The sequence below is a fragment of the Poecilia latipinna genome, unplaced genomic scaffold (assembly GCF_001443285.1).
Source record: "Poecilia latipinna isolate Pla-1442-1.1 unplaced genomic scaffold, P_latipinna-1.0 Scaffold994, whole genome shotgun sequence".
Taxonomy (NCBI): Eukaryota; Metazoa; Chordata; class Actinopteri; order Cyprinodontiformes; family Poeciliidae; genus Poecilia; species Poecilia latipinna.
This window is the reverse complement of record NW_015113610.1, coordinates 414,661-434,942: the sequence shown is the minus strand read 5'-3', so window position 1 is coordinate 434,942 and position 20,282 is coordinate 414,661. Positions and strand designations below refer to the sequence as shown.

The window sequence follows — 20,282 nt, the reverse complement described above, 5'->3', positions numbered from 1 at the left end:
TTTTTTAACTGACACTTGTTAAATGTCATTATTATAGCAGCACCAAAAATAGTTTTGATTTGCCATTTAATAACTGCCAGTATAACAGTGGTATTTAAAAACACGAATGCCAGACAAATGCAGAACATTTCAACATGTTAGATATAAAATGGCTTATGTAGAGTAGAAGCTAATTTAAGTGAATCTATGTCACAGGTGCTGTGGTAAGATCGATGGATCAATAAAATCCTATCATGTCAGGATTTTTCTTCTTTCGCCAGAGAAACTTATTTTTAGCTTCTTTAAATGCTTGTTTTCATTCCATATGACCACGTTGTGGTGTCAGATTGCAAAAGGTAGGTCTTCAGGGAGCAGGGAAATAATAAAAGTGTATCAAATGATAGGAAGTGAACAGAATAAAAAAATCAATTCAGGTGCACAGTAGCTGCCCTTTCTTTCCGGAGACAGTGAAACGGGTTTGTTTTTCCAGTTAAACGGATGGATTAACACACCAAAAACAGTTTGTTTCAGCAGCCTGAGTGGCATGTTCAAGATCCTTGGTTGTGTACTTACTAAACATACAGATTAGGCAGACTAGGAAAAAAAAAATCCTCAGGACGAGTTTTTTCCATGTCTGGGAGGTGGACATTTGGTAGATGTGTGTCTGTGTCTCTCTGTGTGTGTATAACCATAGTTATTCATAAATTATTGTCAAGAGAGGGTCTAGGAGTGTGCATTGGATAAGAAATCCCAGAGTTGCAAAGACGCAGGATATTCATTCAACATTTACTGTCTTTATTTTATTTTTTTAAATTTTTCTACACAACACTCAAACTGGATTTTGAGGTTTAGGTTGATGAGGAACCACTTTAAGAATTTCAATTTAAAAATTCTTAAGCAAAAAATGTTAAGCCTTACTGTAAGACTTTCCCTGATTTGGAAATTCAGATTCCTGAGTACAGATGGATCATAGTAGTGTATTCAACCACTACTCTTGTGACTTCAAGTTAGAGGCCAAAGCAGTTTAACCTCATTTCAAGCTAACAGAGAAGAGTTCTGTCTCTTAATAAGGCCAAGTCTCCACATAAGAGACTCACGTACCATCTTCATCTGTCCGACAGATTAGGGGCTCACTCTCGGGGCCAGGCCCAATCTCAGTTGAGGCGGACAATGTGATTCGGTACTGGGTCCACTTCTCCAGTCTCTGCAGCAACACCCGCTCTTCGGTTGGAGGCACTGGCGGCTCCTCCATGGGGTCTGTATCGTCGCTGGCCCCTTCTGAAGGGCCCACCACTTGGTAGCGCACCCTATACCCCGTCAGATCACCGTTCTGACTCTTCAGAGGTGGGGGGCGCCAACTTACCAAAAGGCTGGTGGAGCTGGTAGTGCTGCACTTAATTTCTTGAGGGGGAGCTGAGGGTTCTGGTGAGGTGGAAAGGACAGCAAGGAAGGGAGGTAGGGGGCGGTAGAGGACGAGGAGGATGGGGGAAGGAAGAAGGGTGAAAAACGAAAAAATAAAAAGATGGTAGAGATAAAGAAAATGAAAAAAGGAAAATTTTAAACTCAAATAAAAAACAACAGGAATAATCAAAATGAAACTGATCAACACAAAACACAAATATATGAAAATAAAAACGGGTACCAAGCAGATGCCAAATTAAAAGGTGAAAATGCACACCACCATACAGAAACATAATAATGAATCAAGACAGCTGTGCTTGCTGGTTTTGGTGAAAATAAGATATGTCTGTGAACATTATTTTATGAAATATAGGTCAATTGTTTGGTACTTTTTCCAAATCTAAAAAGTCTACTAGCTAAAAAGTCATGATAAATTTTATAATTTAGGAGTCTTTAGAATGACTAGCACCATTTTAAACAAGAACTCAGAAGTTCACTTTATTTTTGTGATTGCTAGACAACAAATTACGTAGTTTAAAATGAAAGTTTGAATCATTCCAATTTATCACACAGAATTCCATGATAAACCTTTGTGTCTGAAGTGCTTTTGGAGAACATGTTAAATTAAAAAAAAGCCCTCTTTTAAAATTCTTAACATTTTTGTTTTTCCTGTCCAAATAATATATATTTTAGCCTTTGCATTTTATTCTTTGTGCAATTCCCTCCACCTTGATGTAGCAAATCTAGTTCATTATTACATTTTCTGACAGCAAAGTAATACAAACTAAATTAAATATGATTAGAGACAAGGACATATCACACAAAAGTTTAAATAAAAAGAAGCAAATGAATAAATAAATATGTTTTCATCCAAAAATAAAGGACAATAAAGAAATAAGTTATGAATTCAAGGAGGGTAATGTGAAATTAGTTGGAACCAAAGTGATTCAAAAGATTCACAACAAATACTTTCTAAAAATACAAGGTGTGAGTAAACATCAACAAAGGAAAATAAAACCAGATGCTCATAAAAAACAACAAACAAAACAGTATACCATGAACAGACAAACAAAAGTAAATCGCAAGCATTGTCTGCATCATACGTACCTGACTCCCAAAAATAAAATAAAAAAAAACTTTCAAGACTTTCTTACCAACAGCACCTGACTCCAGAGTGTGCTTACTCTAGAGTCAGGGAGAAGCAACACTTTCCCATCCTGAGAATATGATCAATTTTATGATCAAATCTTGTTACAGTCATGGCAAACAGCTATTTGTATCCACTGATAGTTGATTTGGACCCAGTTTGGGAAGAGCAGGAGGGAGAGAGTTGGCTCTGTGCTGTAGCCAGTGCTGTTTAATACTGCATTGTTGGGCCAGAGGGTCCACAACACTGAGAGAAGGGAAAGCCAGTGGGGAAAACTCATTATCAAGATTTTCTACGCTCGTGAACTTGGCCGAGCACAGAAACATCCTTCCTTGTTGGCAATTTCCTCAAATAAATCCCATTTCATAGCCCTATGTCTAAGTATCTCAGAGGAGCCTGCAGCCATTTTGACAGTGCCAAGACACAAGACAATGTCATCAACAACATAAAAAGCTCATATAAAGGAATTTATAAAACTTTAATAAAAATGTTGTGAGCATATTGTCACTTTAGAAGATACAGATTTAAAATTGAAAAGAAAAAACTAAGTTTTATAAAGAAAAAAACAAAAACAAAAAACATTTTACTTGGTAAAATAGACACTGTTCCAGTACACAAAAATAAAACAGGGCCACAGCCTTAGTTCTCAAACCCTTTTCTGTGTCCAATGGGCTTATTTACTTAAGGTCTTACTGGATTTTGAGCCATTCAGCTTCTTTCCTTTGCCCGTATTGTATTTGCAAACTCTCCCCCGTCAAGAATGATTGCTCCGTTCTCATTCTTTGTGGCAAAGAAAAGGTCTATAATTCTGACAGGGTGGAGGTTATCACAGTGCACAGGCATCTCTATGCTTGATAACAATTTAAGACTGGATTGGGCGCATCCTTAATATCCAATGGAGGGCCAGTCATAGGATTATGGATACTAGAAGTATGCAACCACAAAGAGAAGTATTTTGGATAAAGTTTCACTTGAAGTGCATCAAAACTTTCATATGAAGTCATCAAGACAAGACAAACTGGTCTTGTCTGCAATTACTTCCTTCACTTTGACTCTGAAATATGATGTGGGAGGTTTTTACACTACAACTTTCAAATTCAAAGTGAAAGGAATTTAGAGGATATGGAATATTCTTAGCAAAAATACTACAATGGTTACAATTCGATATTAACGTGAAGTATTAAAATAACAAATTGCGAATGCTATTTCTATCACAGTCTAAGTGCCATCTTTGTATATGGACTGTATCAGAAACCTCAAATGACATGATGTTCGTTCTTGTAGATCATTACGGAATTAATCCCAGCGATGCCAAATGGCCATGGTGTGGCTCACACAGATATTCCAATACATCTAAAAACCTTCTGCAATTACAGTAAGTGGGGGGAATAAACTGCTTGTTTGGTTAAATACAGAGGATTTAGAATCTGCCACTTTAATTTTAGAGATGGCTTTTGACTGGCTACTGGCAGGGTCTAGGTATAATCTAAATGTGTAACAAAGCCTGACAATCCAAGGCCTTGGCTCAGAGCTCATCGCAGAGCATGAAATTAATTCTGACTCTATGAAATGGGATTCTTATCTGCCATTCGGGAGCCCTGCAGCCCCTCAACAACCACTCCAGGGTCTATCTCAAGTCTTCTCAGCATGTTTTAAAACTGGCAACAGCTGGAAAAATTACCCTCCATGCTTTCTGGTTGTGGACCCTCTTGTTGGCCATGTCTGAACTGTCTCATAAACTGGTTTCAACCTGGACTGACAAATGTAGCATACCAAGTGAGGTCTTGCTTCTGAATGGGAGCCGTTGTGAGAGAGAACGTCTTGCTTATATAAAAACCTGATACAACTTTGAAAAGTGAAAATAATTTGGTATCAGCCACATTGAAGTAGTTAAAGAGTGCAGACAAATTCCAGGATTATTATGAATTTTTTGCTCGTCAAAGCTCCCATTACAAGCCTCAGGTAATGCTATTTGGACTGAGCATAACCTTCAATGTTTTATAAACAGTTTCTGCATAGAACATAGAGGAAACACATCTGAAATGTCATATTGTCTGTCTGTCTTTCAACTTTGTAGCATAGTGATTCAGTGTGCCAGATGCTGGAGGTCTGGAAGTGGAACTTATACATCATGTTTGGGAAGGAACAACTACTTTATGTGCAAATCCTGAATAGTTTTTGTGTTCGTGAGAAGTTTTTAGTTTTCAGGGATTAATTCCAGCAATCTCTCCATTAGATGTCATTAAGTTTCATATCCAACTGATTATTTCAATCAAGCAACATAGCTATTAAAATGTAAAACTTGATAAGTTCCAGTGCTACCTTCGTGTGTATGTGAAGGATGGCTTTTGGTGAAAAATCTTCGTTTAAAATGTTTAATGTGTGAGTGTGAAACTACCAAATGAAAAAAAAAAACAAAAAAAACAACAACAAAGGTTTCTTAAACTGTGGCACAAGTACCATTGATTGTACTCAGTGGGTATCAATATTTTCAGGGTAAATGTAAGTAAATTAACAGCCATCTAGAGTTACTGAGCACCAACAATCAAGCAGAAGTGACTTGTTCAAATTGTTCAAGAACAGTAATCTTTTATTCTCTCTAAAAGGAGGTGTATTTGAGACAATTTGGAGAACTGTTAATATGAACTGAAAAATACAGCTGTAAAGAAGGAAAAAACTCTGGTCATAAGTTAGTTCTGTTCTATGTTTTTTATACCTTGGATCTGGGAAAACCATCAATCCCATCTTAGCTGGCTCCACACGGCACACTGAATCTCTAAACCACACAATCACTTACCTTTGAGCGTCCAAAAGATCAAGTAATTTTTAACAATAAGCACTGCGTTTGCCCAGCTTAGTTTTCGAATATCCTGACTTAGTGCTGAACAACCAATGGGTGTAAGTGACTGCAGCAACTTTACAATGAATCTTTAATGTACAGGAAAAAATGGCTTAAAACATGTCATTAAACATCTCTGAGGCCCAGGATAAAATAATGTCAATAGAATGGATAAAAAAAAAAAAAAAAAGAAAGCATGGCTGCTAGCTTTAGTGTTATGACCAAGCTATTGAAAATAGAGGTAAGATCTGCATTTTCTATTATTTCTGTGGACCACTGTTCAGGGAGAGCAAAGAGTGCAGGACAATAAAAAAAAAAAAAAAAAAAAAAACGAAAATGAAGAGTCCTATATCTTAAGATGTTGGACTTATCTCCCATCATGTTTGCTCAAAAGCCCATTCAAGTAAGTATGCATGGTTGCATTGGCTTTTGTTGCAGTTATTCGAACCTGTGGTGGACTTGGGTTCATACAAGAACCAAACAGAAATGAAAATGCGGCTAGAAGATACAGAGAGATAAATCAAATAAATAGTATTTCAAAATTAAGACCCAAGTGAATAGAGAAAATTAAATAAATGGATATAACTCTGTTTACCAATAAATAAATAAATAAATAAATAAATAAATAAATAAATAAATAAATAACAATCAAACCAAAAGGGAAGAGGGATTTAAGTGAACAAAACGATGTCAAGGCATTCCAAGAACAGTTTTAGTTACAATCCACAAGTTAACATGTGACAAAGAGAGGGACTAGACTGGAAGAGGGTGACGAAGGAAGAGGAAAAGGAGGAGGGGCATATTCAATTCTGCTTGCAGTTTGCAAATGCAAAAACAGGCAAGAATATCACAAACACACACTTCGACAGATGGGGATACGCACACTGTACTCAAGAAATGCCAAGACAGAAATGGGGATGGACATATGTGGCTTTTCATGCAGAGGAGTCAAAGTTCATCAGTTCAGCGGCAGCTGCTCAACAGCACCCCGAGTGGGCAGTAGTGAGTGTCACATGCAAGTGGAGTTCTTGGCAGTAACACTGCACTTTCTGTGCAGGAACAAAAAGAACTGTGAAGTGGTTGTTCCAAAGCCCACACGCTCACATGTCGAGGCACAGCCAACAAGTTGCACTGGTAGAAATAGAAAATGTGTTATAGGAAGTCGGCTCCCACCACCAATGCTTTCCTATGTCACTGTTGAAGGTACTCTGATTTAACAAAAATACTGTCAGTGTAGTAAAACAATGAAACCATTCATACACAATTCATTTTCTCCGGCATATGTTTGATTAAACTACAATTTGACAGTCTTGACTGTAGAAATAATATTAGCAATAAGGCATTTCATGTTAACTTCCATATGTGAATAAACAAAAATAGTGTGCCAAGTTTACTGTTGAAACCTCAGCGGAGTTAATTAAATACCTTATTACTTCAACAACAGTTATTAAGATTTATTACTGTACTATTGTTTATTAAATGAAATTAAACTGTTCTCATTCAAGTGTTCATAGTGTGTCGATGATTCATTAGTTAGAGCATGAGTATTAAACTCATTTTCATTTTGGGCCACATCAAGTTTATGAATATTCTTAAAGGGCTGGTTGTGCCCTAATGTATTGGTAAAAACCATTAACATATTGTTAAAATATTAATGAATAGCTGTGTCAATAAGGTATTTCTTAAAATTAAATAATATCGAACATCTGTTCACACTGCTCCAGGATTTTCTGAATGTTTTTGTAATTATTTGCAATTGAAATCAGTGATTTTCAGGAGCTAATTTAGAAATATTTGAAAGACCTATGCCCTGCGACAGACTGGCGACCTGTCCAGGGTGTACCCTGCCTCTCGCCCGGAACGTTAGCTGGAGATAGGCACCAGCAACCCTCCTGACCCCACTAAGGGAAAAGGGTGTATAGAAAATGGATGGATGTATGAATGAAAGACATATTTGCAATATTTGCACTTGATGATAAATGTAACTTTTTGGTACTTGTTGTATCAAGGACAAACTATCATTTGACATCAATTAAAGCAGTGTAGTAGATGTAAAACATACTGACCTCTGCAGGTGTGAGGTAGCATCACTTTAATATTCTTTTTTTAATGTGCGAAAAACTTACGATTATGCATTAGCGCAAAAACGTGCAGGGGTCTGCTGATTTAGCATGAATTTGCCGTTTCAAAAAAACTCGAGGTACATATGTAATTTGATTGTATAAAAAATAAAAGCTGCTTTAATTTGACTAATAAAATAATATGTAAGCAATCAATTGCTCTATTTCTCTGTCCCTATGGAGCCGAGAGGGCCACATAAGAAGCTCTGATGGGCCAGATTAGTCCCCGTGCCTCGAGTTTGACACATGTAGGTCAAAGGAATCTTCCATCAACTTTCCAAGTTAACGTTGTCTAAATTTGCATCCTCATTTTGCATCCATGGTTTAAAATGCTGTCTTTTTGTCTTTTCTGCCGCCTTTATTTGACTATAAGTAGCTATTCTCCAATAATTTTTATTTTGATGAAAGCACCTGCCACTCAAAATATAATTAAAGATCTATGACTATGATCTGCCGAAGACACAATTGTCTTTTTAAATGTAATGCTCTCCATCGTCACATCACTTGTCTCTAATCCCCCCCGCCCCCTCTCAACAACAAGATTTAACTCTCAAATATGTGTACAGTTCATACGAGAGCCTTGGTGGTTTTTCAGGAGAACTAGCATTTTTTGTGTCATGTGGGATGTGCACTTGCTGTCTACAAAGGAAAGGAACACATCAACAAAAGTGAAAGAAAATACATTAAAAAAAAGGAACTACTGAAATCATCTATCCACAACAACGTATGTTTTCCATGGCTGAGTACACATACATTTACGTCTTCCTAAGCACAGCAGTGAGAAAAAAAAAGGCAAATAAAGCAAGGATGTGAACTAGAGGGGCATTTTGACGAACAGGTGCTTAACCAAACCAAGTTTTTAAATTTTAGTTTTCCAATGAGACAGAGGATTATTGCAACCTGGAACTTTAGAAGTTTTGAAGAACCCTATGAAAAGAGGAAGATCAGACGAATTAAATGCACTCAAGTGTAAAAAGTCACTAACATGGGGCTTCAGAGTGGAAGAATTGGTTGAAGTACCATAAAAAAGAGAGGAGGGAATTACTGCATGGAATGTTAATCATAGTTGTACTTGAAAAAAACAGTTTCCCTTTTCCCATTCTGAATGGATTACATTCAGGATGTAATCCATTCAGAATGGATGCAAATAGCAGCAGCAAAAACAAACAAAAAAAAAATACAATCTCAATGCTTTATTTGTTTTTATTATAAATGGCTGTTGAACAGAGAAGTGTGTCATCAATGCCATTTTCATTAATAGAGGGCTATAGATGGGTATTATATATTTCCAGGCACATAGTGCCAATTTATAGCACAATTAGGTAATTTTTAACTTTGACTGTTTTACCAATTCTATAACAAACATAATTTAAAAGAAATTTGACTTTGCAATTTAAAGCCTCAAAATTGGCCTTTGTCTCTTTAAGAAGCTCCAAATCTCTGACACTTCCCCTGGAGACTCCACTCAGACTTTAAGGCGGAGCTTTGGGTAAAAAGGCAGTGCACCGTATGAGCAAGTGTTGAAGCTAACCTGAATGGCTGCCATGGTAGAGTCAAGGATTTCTCAACCATGCATGAAATAATACAAGCAACACTTAAGGTAAATGCTATTTAAAATGTCCCCTTAGTCTCTTCAACTGCAGTAGTCCATAAAGTAAACATTTATTAGAATAATACAAGCCTAACAGAGTTTTGAAAAATGTCAAATTACATTTCATACATTTGCAAAATGTATGAAAATATGGATATGTTCCCAGTAGACATTTTAAACCACAAATAAGTAGCCTCAGTAAGCTTCAAATAAAGTCATTGTTAAACACATAACTCAGAGGCTAGGCCATTGACATTAGAGAAAAATTTGCAAGCTTCAGTCAAAAGAGCAGGTAAAAGAACTAATATAAATGAAAATTGTTTTTGCTATGGTCCATAAAGAAAACAAGATCATAGTTTAGTTTTGTAAGAGGAGTTTCTTTTGTTAGCAAACCTGAAACAAAAACAGGACAGAATATCAATAAAAGGCTACATACTGGCTTGCAAGGTCCTCTCAGAAATTTCATTTGTGAACGCCCCAATGCCTTTGTTAGAGATGGCCGCCAGGGAGAAGCGGTACTTTGTATTGGGACGGAGACTTTCCACAACATATGATTTTGTGGGTCCAAATGTTTTCTTCAACTGTCAATCAAAATATAAGAATTTAAAATGGTGAACTAAAAAAAACAATTGTTGAAATAAACTTTTAGAGCTTTGGTAGTGAACACTTACCTGAGTGTCTGAATCGCCTTCCTTATAGCGAAGTTCATAATTTATAATTCCTTCTTTCTCATATGCAGGTTCCCAGGTCAGCTCAATGCTGGTGTCTGACACAGCACCAACTTGGAATTTGGATGGTTGACCTGGAACTGGACACAACAGCAGAGGATATTACAATAATTCAGAGTCAAGACAATAACATTTGCAAGGGTTAAATTATGATGACCAGTAGGTTGGCTTCTAAACCATTTTATTAAGAGAATCTAGTTCCAACAGCTCCAGAGGTACTATTACATTATTAGCAATTATTCATATCCTTACCTCCCTGTAATACTTTGACCTGAATTGGGGCTGAAAAAGGTCCATCACCAACGGATGTGAATGCAAGGACTTTGATTGTGTATGTTTCTTGAGGAACTAGGCTCTGAATGGTGGTGATGAGATTGTCCTGGACATTGTGGATCTGCCAGAGGCTCATGGGCTGCGAATCGTCCATAGTGTAATAAACTCGGTATCCCTTGATCTGCCCATTAGGCTCCTCGGGTTCCTCCCACTGCACCATCATGGTGTTTTGAGGAAGAATTTGGGCCTTAATGTTTCTTGGTGGACTGGCGGGAGCTTGCTCACCAGTCCGAGTTTCGACTGGCTCACTGGGTGGACCTTGTCCAATTGAGTTCACCGCTGAGACACGTATTTCATACTCTGTGTTTGGGTAGAGGCCACCAATGCTGTAACGTGTAGTGGTGATGCTATCCACCGTTTCATACTTGCTGTCTGGGGACCTGGCTCTATACTGTATGATGTAGTATGTCACTGGATCTGGGTTTCCTGAGTCCCACGTAATGGTCACACTAGTGGCTGTGGTTTCAGTAACCACAGGGGTACCTGGAGGCTTGGGAAGAGCTGTTGTGACAACACAGAAAAAATGAGAGAAGATATTAATTGGTGATTGCTCAAGAAGTCTGAACAAAAAAGAACAAAGATCGAGATAGTGTTTTTTTTTTTTTGTAACTTAACACAAGAGATTGGAAGTGAAATGTTCTATGAATGTCATAGATCCTTCACAAATAGTCATCTCTTACATTTTACAGTGATCTGTGCCACGGCTTCAATGATGCCAAGGCTGCTCATGGCCACGCAGGTATAGTTGGCTGACTCACGGACACTGCTCAGTTCAAGAACATTTCTGCCAACTGGCATCTCGTCGTCTGGCGTCAAGTCCTCAGCGTTCAGCATCCACTTGACATAAGGCATGGGCGATCCCACTGCCACGCAAGTTATGTTCACACTGCCACCTGGCATTATTTCTTTACTTTCTGGAAGAATGGAGAAGCGAGGAGGTACCCGCCGGACTGCGAGAAGGCATGAGGAAGGAGAAAGGATGACAAAAGAGGGCAAGGAGTCAAAAAGAAGAGAAAAAGGAGAGGTAACAAGAGAGGCAGATGAAAATTGATCCTTCTCAGGTATACATGTAACACAAAAGATTCAACATGATAAACGTGAACTCAAACAAAAAATAAAATAAAACTAGACTTTTGAAAACATAAAAAAAATAACAAATAATGGGAAAGAACTAAACTAATAGAAATGCTTCAACAACAATATAGATTAACAATTAAGCAACGATTCATAGCAACAAGGTTCCAATGACCAATATTTGACCCATCACAGCACAATTAAAGACACAAAAATCTATTACGAGTTTCTCATCTTTGGGGGCTGAACTACTGACACGTGGACAACTGAAGCACTACCTGATCGCAAAGTAGAAGAGTAATATAGTAGTAAAGGCCATGTGATAATTCTATCACATAAGCCCGACCGGGCAACCTGGAACTTCCTGTCCTCTCAGACACACATGCCAAACAGGAAGTAGGCCATTGCAGGCTTCTCCCACAGCACAGGAAGTGTAGGGTTACTGAACTATTGACCATCTCTGTAAGGTCTAACCAAATTCTAGCACACATTTGCACTTAACACCTTGCTCTACTTTCAGATCATCTTAAAGATGAGAAACTTTAATCAGATTTTTGTGGTTTAGGGTAGATCCACTGGACAAAGCCTTATTAAGATCTGACACGGTTCCATTGATAGATGCAGCTATCAGTTTCACAGACAGCATGCATAAATAGATCGAGGTAAATCAAGGAGTAAATGATAACAAAAGTAGATATAAAACTTGAGATAAAATGCATTGAGGAATATAACTGAAGGGTCGCTAGCATGCCCAGACAAAAGACGATTGGAGAGGAAAGTAGCACAAGATAGAAGAAATAACTTTTGAGGAAAGGGTAGAAGGAGAGAGAACAGTGCAGTAAGGAGTGACAGAGAAAGAAATAGAGGAGGGAGGGGTGGAGGAGGGGTAAAGGGGGGACAGGGGTAACCCGTTTTACTGCTGTGTAAACTTTGCTTTTCTTCAGCTAATGTGACAAAATGTGATGATGGCACATTGTCACATCGCAGTCCCGGTAACACAAAATAAGTATCAAGGAACAAGGTGTGTGCCTAGGAGTACACAGAAAAAAAAGAGCTGTAGCCATTGTAGGTAGGAAGCTAACTACTACACAGTGTCGGAGTAAAGAAACAGAACTGGATCAACAGTGAGTAGAAGTTCAGAGAATAGAAAGGAGAGATGGAGGGAAAGAGAAATGAATACCAGCAACGAGAGGAAGACAGGTAGAACCTCTAAAGTTATGGAAAGGGACTGGATTGAAGAGGGAGGATAATAAACCTGAGATTCAGACGAAGGATGTGACAGGTATAGTGTATTGTGTGTGTGTGTATCTGTAGGTATATAGATGCATATACTTTTTGCATTGGTATAGGCATGGATGTGCGTGTGTACAGTATGCAAGAGCTATAGAGTGAAAGAGCATGATTCTGCAAAAAAGAAACTGATTGAGAGAGGCATCCCAGGAAGCATTTGACATTAGGTGACATGGAGGAGTTTGCAGTTACTCTAATGTTTTCTTCAACCATTTTACATATTTGTGTGCAATTTCAAAGGAAAGCTATATGTAGGAAAGACAAGATTTTACAAATACACAGCAGACTAAAACAAAGAAAATATTTTGATTTAATGTCAAAATGTTTGTTGGGATGCAAAGGTCAAGTGAGAGAAGGAAAGTAGTGAAGATACAGAAGACAACATGATGAAACATATGTGAAAGATGACTTTAGAGAGACGCACAAAACAAAGGAAGAGAGACAAGACACAAGGCAGAAATAAAAAAAACAAACTCGAGCAGCAAGACAACGAACAAGACAAAGGGAAATGGATTGACACGCGGACATACTGTACAATACGCAACAAGGGAAAGAAAGGGATCGGGTTGTCAGAAAAGGGGGGAGAAGGAGAAGGAGGATATAAGTGGGGAATAGAATAAAAACTGATTGAAAATAAAAAAAGAACAAGAAAAGATCATGGCTCAAAGTTGGTTTGGAGATCTCACACACTGGGGCTTAAAATCAAGAATCAGGCACATGTTCCTTCATCACCACCTTAAACATTACTTTTGTGTGCAAATGGAAGTTAAATGTTTAGGACAGGTGGGCATAAGGAAGGACAAAACAGGGCAGTGGGAGTGATTGAGGGAAAAACTGAAAAGGGCCCTTAAAGTAAAATTAGATTTAAAAACAAACCGTGTCAATCCAAATGGGATTCATATGATCGTTGCATGGGAAAAGCTAATTTATCCACAAAACTGAGGCAGAATTATTATATAAACAAACTCAGAGGGATTTTCTTTTAACTGAATTGCACATGTAAAATCAGTATAAATCACTGATGGATACTTTCAGTTACAGAGCGAGGGACACTCAAATGGGGAACATGGCTGGTGTTGGGGTTTTGATAAGTCTCTAATCTACTCTGTATGCATTCTCGGTTCTATCCACTGCTAATGTCAATTACTTTGTTACTCTGGGTGTAACAACCTAACCTTGAGGGCAAAAAGTTCATAGCTGACCTTTGAAAAAGGCTGGTTTGTGCTATGAAAAATGACATGCAGTAAAAATGTACCAAGAAAAATGGACACTTGCAAATCCCCAAAAAATTTTTTTTCAAAAAAAAAAAAAAAAAAAAAAAGTTCCTATCAAAACTAAGTATTTGGTTGAGATATTTTTTTCATTATCTCTGTTGAAAAAAGGCAGAAAATCAACCACTTAAGGGTGGAGAAAAAATAATTATCTGCATTATAATTTGATAAAGCATACCTAACTAACCAACAAAGGTGATAGGGCAGCCCATTCCTCACACAGACATGCATGGGTGTGGCTATGGCATGAGTGACGTAGAACGGTGCACCCTCATCCACTCGGGCGAACACCAGAGAACCAAAACAATCCAAAAAAATGTCACTCAAGCCCATCCAAGCATGCCATTTATGACTGATTATAGCATTGCTCGAGACACACAGACTCACAAAATAAAATCAAATGAAAGGAAACAAACGAAATTGAACAAATCCACAAATAGAACTACATTCGAACAGCAAAGACAGTACCAGAGTGCAGCTGTGTTCACAGAGAGGTTTGCATCAATACTATTAGATGTTTTTAAGATTCTATTTGTCTCAAGAATTTATCTTCCAATTCAAAATGTCTGTGGTAACTGAACATGACAAACATGGGCATTTTGGGGAAACATTCAATCAAAGTTTATCTCAGGGTGATCTTCTCTCCCTGGGGCTCAGATCAGCCAATGGACCGGGAGCTGAAATGGTTAAGTGAATGAGGTTTCCCCACAGGAAGATATCTCTAGTCCCCTTTAAGAAACTATAATGTTAAGAACCATGTGGAAACTTATCCTAAAACAGCTAATAACTTTAGCAATTGAAGAATCTGACAAGAAAGTTACAATTTAAAATTGGTTTAACTTTTTTTTAATTTTTATTATTATTATTTTATTTAAGAACTTCTGGTACAAAGAAACAAAAAATCAGTCATATGCAATTTTTAAACCCAACACGAGGACAAATGGAGCCAATAGTCTACTTGTATAGTAATGTAAAACAATGCATTTACGAAGGTATCATATAAATGAGAATGGTGTGAAAACTGCTATTACATAAGTAAGTTCTTTTAATATTTTAGAACAAACAAAAATAAGGCATAAGGAATCAGAAAGCTCTATTGTCTGTTAAAAGTGAAGAAAAAAAAACACAACTCAAATATCTAACTTTGCCTTTTTGATAAGCAACCAGAATGTAATTTTTCTTTCAAAACAATGTAATCCAACCCCTAACCTCAACCATATAAGTTTATACGTTGTTGATGTACTTTCTTGGGCCCATTACAGTGCCACGTACAGGGCTGTCATTATTAGAATGTTTTGGGTTTCATTTGGTGTGTTTGTGTGGAAAAAAACACATTTCTTGAAACAACAGCGTTCATAAGGATGTTTGTAGAAACTATGCATAAAGCAATCATCTTGCAAAACCGTTTGTTTCATCTAAATGTTTTGATAAAGCCCCTAATTAAGACCCCAACTGATGCTGGAGCACACTATACTTTGCACTTCATTATCCGTCGTTAGATTCTAAATGAAAATTTACTTTTAAATGTAAAGTTTCCTCAATGGCTCATGATAATGAGTCACCATACTTTCAAAGTTCTGAAAGTTACGAGTACATGCTCAGCTGAACTTTATGTCAATATGCAGTCTGTCATTATATGTGGAAATAAAACCCTCGCCTTTAATACCTTTAAAATGCACAGGCATTCCAACAAAAAAATAAAGAAATAAATAAATAATAGTAATAAAGAAAGAATCCCAATTGCATGGACACGCTCCTCATTCACAGAGACCAGGAGCCCAGCCGGCCCATTTGGAATTGAGAAAAAAGAAAACAAAAATCCACATTTCATGTGGTCCGATAACAATATGTAGTCTTATTTCAAGCCCCAATGTGGAGAGAAAGACAAGAAGCCATACACTGGACGAGGTGAGAAGCAGTCGAGAGAGAATGCCAGAGTATTGCACTAAGTGGGAGGTGTTGTGGAGGGATTTGTGTTGAAAAACAGAGGTCAGAAGGTGGACATTATTGGCTATTTTTGTGAGGCAGGTTTTGTTGCCCCAAAATGAAGGGGGAAGCCAAAATAATGTGCAGCCTTTAGTGTCACCTTGAAGCTGAGATTACACCCTCTTACTGCCTGAGGACACAGGCACAGTATGAAGATCCTTTAGTCACACTTGCAGGGTGAGTCCTACAACATTTACATTTAAGCTGCAGGGGTTGGCCTGTATTAACATACCTTTGCTGCACCACTGCTAAACTCTCCCTATGGGTGGCTCATCAAAATGGAAATTATTACCTAAAGGAAACTAACAGGAATCATGGCATGGCTATCTAATAATAAAAAGGGATTTGAGAGTGTTAACTATTGCTGTTGTCTTACAGGTACATGACAAGCAGCCAAGCTATACTGCAAGAACATTCCCCCACATGTATGATAATTCCAGTGCATGCCAAACTAGTTAGTAAGTTAATTAGATAGTTTATTAGTGAAGGAGGTAAAGGGCCATATCTTTTGTGTGGTGAATACAGGCACTTCTATTGCAAATGAGAATTTTTTTTTGGGCTATGTAAGGCAAACATCTAATAGAGATGGCTAGAATTTGCTTTGGCCAGTGAGAACATAAGGTGTAATCTAGCTTTCTTTCCCAACATTAAATACGGATGCAGAGCAGGACATGCAAGCACATTCACAAACAGGCAAATATCATAGTAGAAGGGAGAGCATGCACATGCATAACAGCACAGTCTTTCTGCATCAGTGTTTCTTTGTTGAACTGGGTCTAGAATTCTATAATTAGATTGAGTTAAAAATATATATTGTACTGTTAGCTTCTTTCCAAAGTGACAGCTGTTGATACTAAAGGTATGGAAGTAATGTAAAGTAAGTGGAAAGTTACAAAAGAAAAGGCAGCTGCTCCAACAGCAAACCACATGAGAAATCTTGTTTTGCTTCCATTTATTCAACCACATGGGGACATAAGATGTCTATAAGGGAAGACAATTCAAGTTTGAATTACGTGAATGAATGACAGCTACACATTTTATCTGTGTTTTGGATATTAGGCATATTTAAATTGTTAAAAGGTACAAAAATGACAGCAATTTATTTGAAAATATATTTTTGAGGTAAGTGCAAAGCCTTAGCAACTTTGTCACTCACAATCAGTCTAGTCCAGTCTAGTATATCTTATATAATTTACTTGGGTAACCTCAGTCAAATTAATGCAAAGTAAGCCTTTATGCAGCACCTGCCTTGTGTTAATGAGGGCTTTTCAAAGAAACGCAAAACATAAAAAGACAAAGTATCAATAGCTAAAACTCTCCTTTACTTTCCAAAGATTTTATATTATATACTCAGACAAGTTGAGTTGAAAATGTAACAGGTCAACTCACTACAGCAGGTGATGTGTGGTTCAGTAAAAATCTGATTATATTGTAAAAAGAAGCTGAAGCACACAGTGACAAACTGTGGGTTTCCCTGTGGGTTCACGAATCAGTTTGCATCCATCACTTATGGATTTTTCTGATGTTTAAGATCTATAGTGTGCATGTTAAAAATGCCGTTTACTTATATGAGCTTAAAAAAATCATAAATGACAATATAAGTGATTAAAGTGTAAATGTTTGTCCTGACTATGTGAAAGGCAGCTGCCAATCAATCAATAAAAACAAACCACATCAACTAAAAAAATACAAATATGTATATATGCATCTTTACTCGCTTGCTTGGCAGCACTAAATGCAATGCTGAGGTCATTGTATTGTTATTGATTAGCACAATATTGCAAATGGCATCTCTTAATGGCTCCCCAATATCAACATGGAACCCAATCAGGCCCAATCAGGTCTAATCTTTTTGGTAATGGATCACTCCAAAGCAGATGACAGGAACACTGGCTGTATACACATTTATAATTTCATTCGGCATTTGCAGTTGCACTCCGAGTATCAAGAAGCCGAGCAGTATCAGGTTGAAAAAGGAACACATTTTTTTTTTTTACAAACTAATGAACCACAAAAAAATGACATAGTACACAAAAAAACAAAAACAAAACAGAAATAGAACCATAAAAAACACACACACAACACCATCATCACAACTCAAAAGTAAAAAAAAAAAAAAAAAGCTAAAAATAGGGTTGTCAGGAACAAAAAATATTTTTAGAAAACCCAAGAAAGACAGGAAAAAAACAAAACACAGAGAATGCTAAAAGGAAAAGAAAAAAAAAAAAACATCGGGGCCAAAGGGGTTTTTGCACGGGCATGCAAGCGCAGTTACATTCTCCCATCATGCAACAGGTGCTGCTATTTTCATGTGCTGGGTTTCCATAACAACACATGCAAGTAAAGCTTTTAGGTGCAGAAGCAATACCAAAGGATGCAAAACGTGAAAAGGCCCCACAATGCAAACATAAAATTAAATAAACAAGACCCGAGCTAATCGGGGTTTGATTTCATCTTTTATTTGGAAATAAAATAAAAAAAAAAAAAAAAATGGTCTTTTAAAATTATTTAGCAGTTTGGATTAACTGTATTTATTTATTTATTTTTTTCAGATTAGTATATAATCGAGCTCTGCAAAAGGCAAATAACAGCTAAAATTTGTCAAACATGTTGAATTTTCTTTTCAAATGCGGGTTAAAAAAAGTAAAAAAGAAAAAAACACACCAACCTTCTCGAAGCTCTGAGGGATGTAAAGGGGTTGATGCAGAACACAATGACATGAGGAGAAGAGAAAAATAGGGGAAACACAGAGAGAGTAAAAAAAGCCACCTCAAGGTGTTTCGCTGCAGCTACATGTCCCTTTCCTTCTTTTTTTCCCCCTTTACCCCTGTCCCTGTCATCAGTGACACCCGTCTTCAAAGTACACTTGCCTGCCCTCCCCTTTAAATAAACTTTGAACCAAAACAATCAGATTCACCCCAGTGGTCGCTCTGCTGCCTGCTAAGGAGAAAGGATTGGGGCGCCACTGGAGTCAATTCAAGCGTACCATATTCATAATTCAAAATTTCACAAGCTTCTTATGGCCACAATGAGAGGCTCATGGGGGTGGCCACATTTTATTTAGCTAGAGAAGGAAATGAAATAAACAGAAAATAAACAAAACAAAAACAAATGAGAGATTGAAAAGAACAAATAAATTTTAAAAAAGACAATTCGGGGGGAAATTAGCAGCTGCAGTTCAAGGCTGGTAAGAAAAAAAAAATATTATTCTAAGAAGCCAATCAGCAAACACTGTCATTATGGTTGATGTTTGGGAAGGAGTCTCATTTGCTCCAGTACCCACATGCCTCATTTTCAGGGTTTCTCTCTCGTCCTTACAATTATCCTTCCACACAGCTGCTAATCTCAAGTGCATTTTGCTTCGTGAACAAAACATAGTCAACATCAAGTATCAGAATTGATCGACAAAAGTTAACTGAAAACAAACAAAGGCTGACACCATCACAGCATAACAGGTGTGTTACATAGTGTGAATGCACTGGAGTAATTATGAATCTGGAGTACTTTTGTAAAAGCATGCTCGTGGAGCCAGTGTTTGTGATAATATTGGATGTGTTTTTGGAAGTTATTTCAAGGAGTGGATGTATGATTTAATGTAAAATAGTTGGAAAATGTAAAAAAAAAAAGAATCATTCTTTACATAGATATTAATGATTTCTGTTGAGAGCATTTGGGTAAAAAATAAGACGACTAAGCTAGTGGGCGTGGCGGGCTTTGACATGGGGTTCACCACCAGGGCACAATACGGTCAATGGGCCTGAACTGGTTTTTTGTTGCTTAATATGGTGGCTAGTCAAGGAAGATGATGTAGAAAATACCTCAACAGAAAGAGGCTCACAAATGATGATTTGTTGGAACTCTATTTGAGATTCTTCTTTAGTGTTTAATTTAAGGGCTGCTTTACAAATTTTTCTTTCTTTCTTTATTTTTTTTTTTAAGGAAATCTAATGACAGATGCTTTAGGAAGTGTCTTTTGTGTTCTCAAAAATATAGCATAATTCTCTTTGCTCACCTAAAATAATCTGTTGCGGGAGGGGCTCGCCCAGAACGATGATCACGCAAGGACCACCAGATAGCAGATAGCTAATTGACGCCGCTTGCTGAATCACATTTGTACCAGCTCGTGCCTCGGCTAGATGAATGCTGACAGTCTTGAAGAACCATTTACTTTTTACCTTCAGCTCCCTGTAGTAGAATTTCTCCTCTCCACGCTTCTATTTCACTGAGTCTGATGATAGCAATAATAATGAAAAAGCAGCTCCCTGACCCATTTTATAATGTTGGAGTAGTGAATTATTTATTGGGAACAAAGTTATTTGGTACACAGCAGAGGGAACAAACCGAGTAGATACCGAGGCATCTTTATTTAATATGCACAATATAAATAATACATGCCGAAAATGCATCTGCTTCAATTTATTAAAGCTCCCTCAACAGGGATTCATTGTCATTTAGCATTAGTGGTTGAGGATAGGCTTTTGTCTTTATAGTCTGTTTCCTATGAAACTGTTCGCTCTGAATTA

The 20,282-nt window shown here is 37.3% G+C and overlaps 1 protein-coding gene across 8 annotated transcripts in view; it reads right to left on the bottom strand.

Moving 5' to 3' along the window:
- Nucleotides 1–902: 902 nt before the first annotated feature.
- LOC106958541 (receptor-type tyrosine-protein phosphatase S-like) overlaps nt 903–20,282 on the bottom strand; it is a 206,013-nt gene continuing 186,633 nt past the window's right edge. For 3 of the 8 annotated variants that reach the window (XM_015050489.1, XM_015050490.1, XM_015050491.1), the window contains 6 exons: nt 18,428–18,439; nt 10,819–11,088; nt 10,058–10,639; nt 9,749–9,885; nt 9,514–9,658; nt 904–1,401 (listed from right to left, as the gene is read on the bottom strand). In XM_015050489.1, the coding sequence (XP_014905975.1) occupies nt 1,073–1,401; nt 9,514–9,658; nt 9,749–9,885; nt 10,058–10,639; nt 10,819–11,088; nt 18,428–18,439 (1,475 nt within the window). In that variant the 3' untranslated portion in view covers nt 904–1,072. Of the gene's footprint in view, nt 1,402–6,006; nt 6,498–9,513; nt 9,659–9,748; nt 9,886–10,057; nt 10,640–10,818; nt 11,089–18,427; nt 18,440–20,282 lie in introns of those variants that run through there. The other 5 variants (XM_015050497.1, XM_015050493.1, XM_015050496.1 and 2 more) reach the window with 5 other exon arrangements.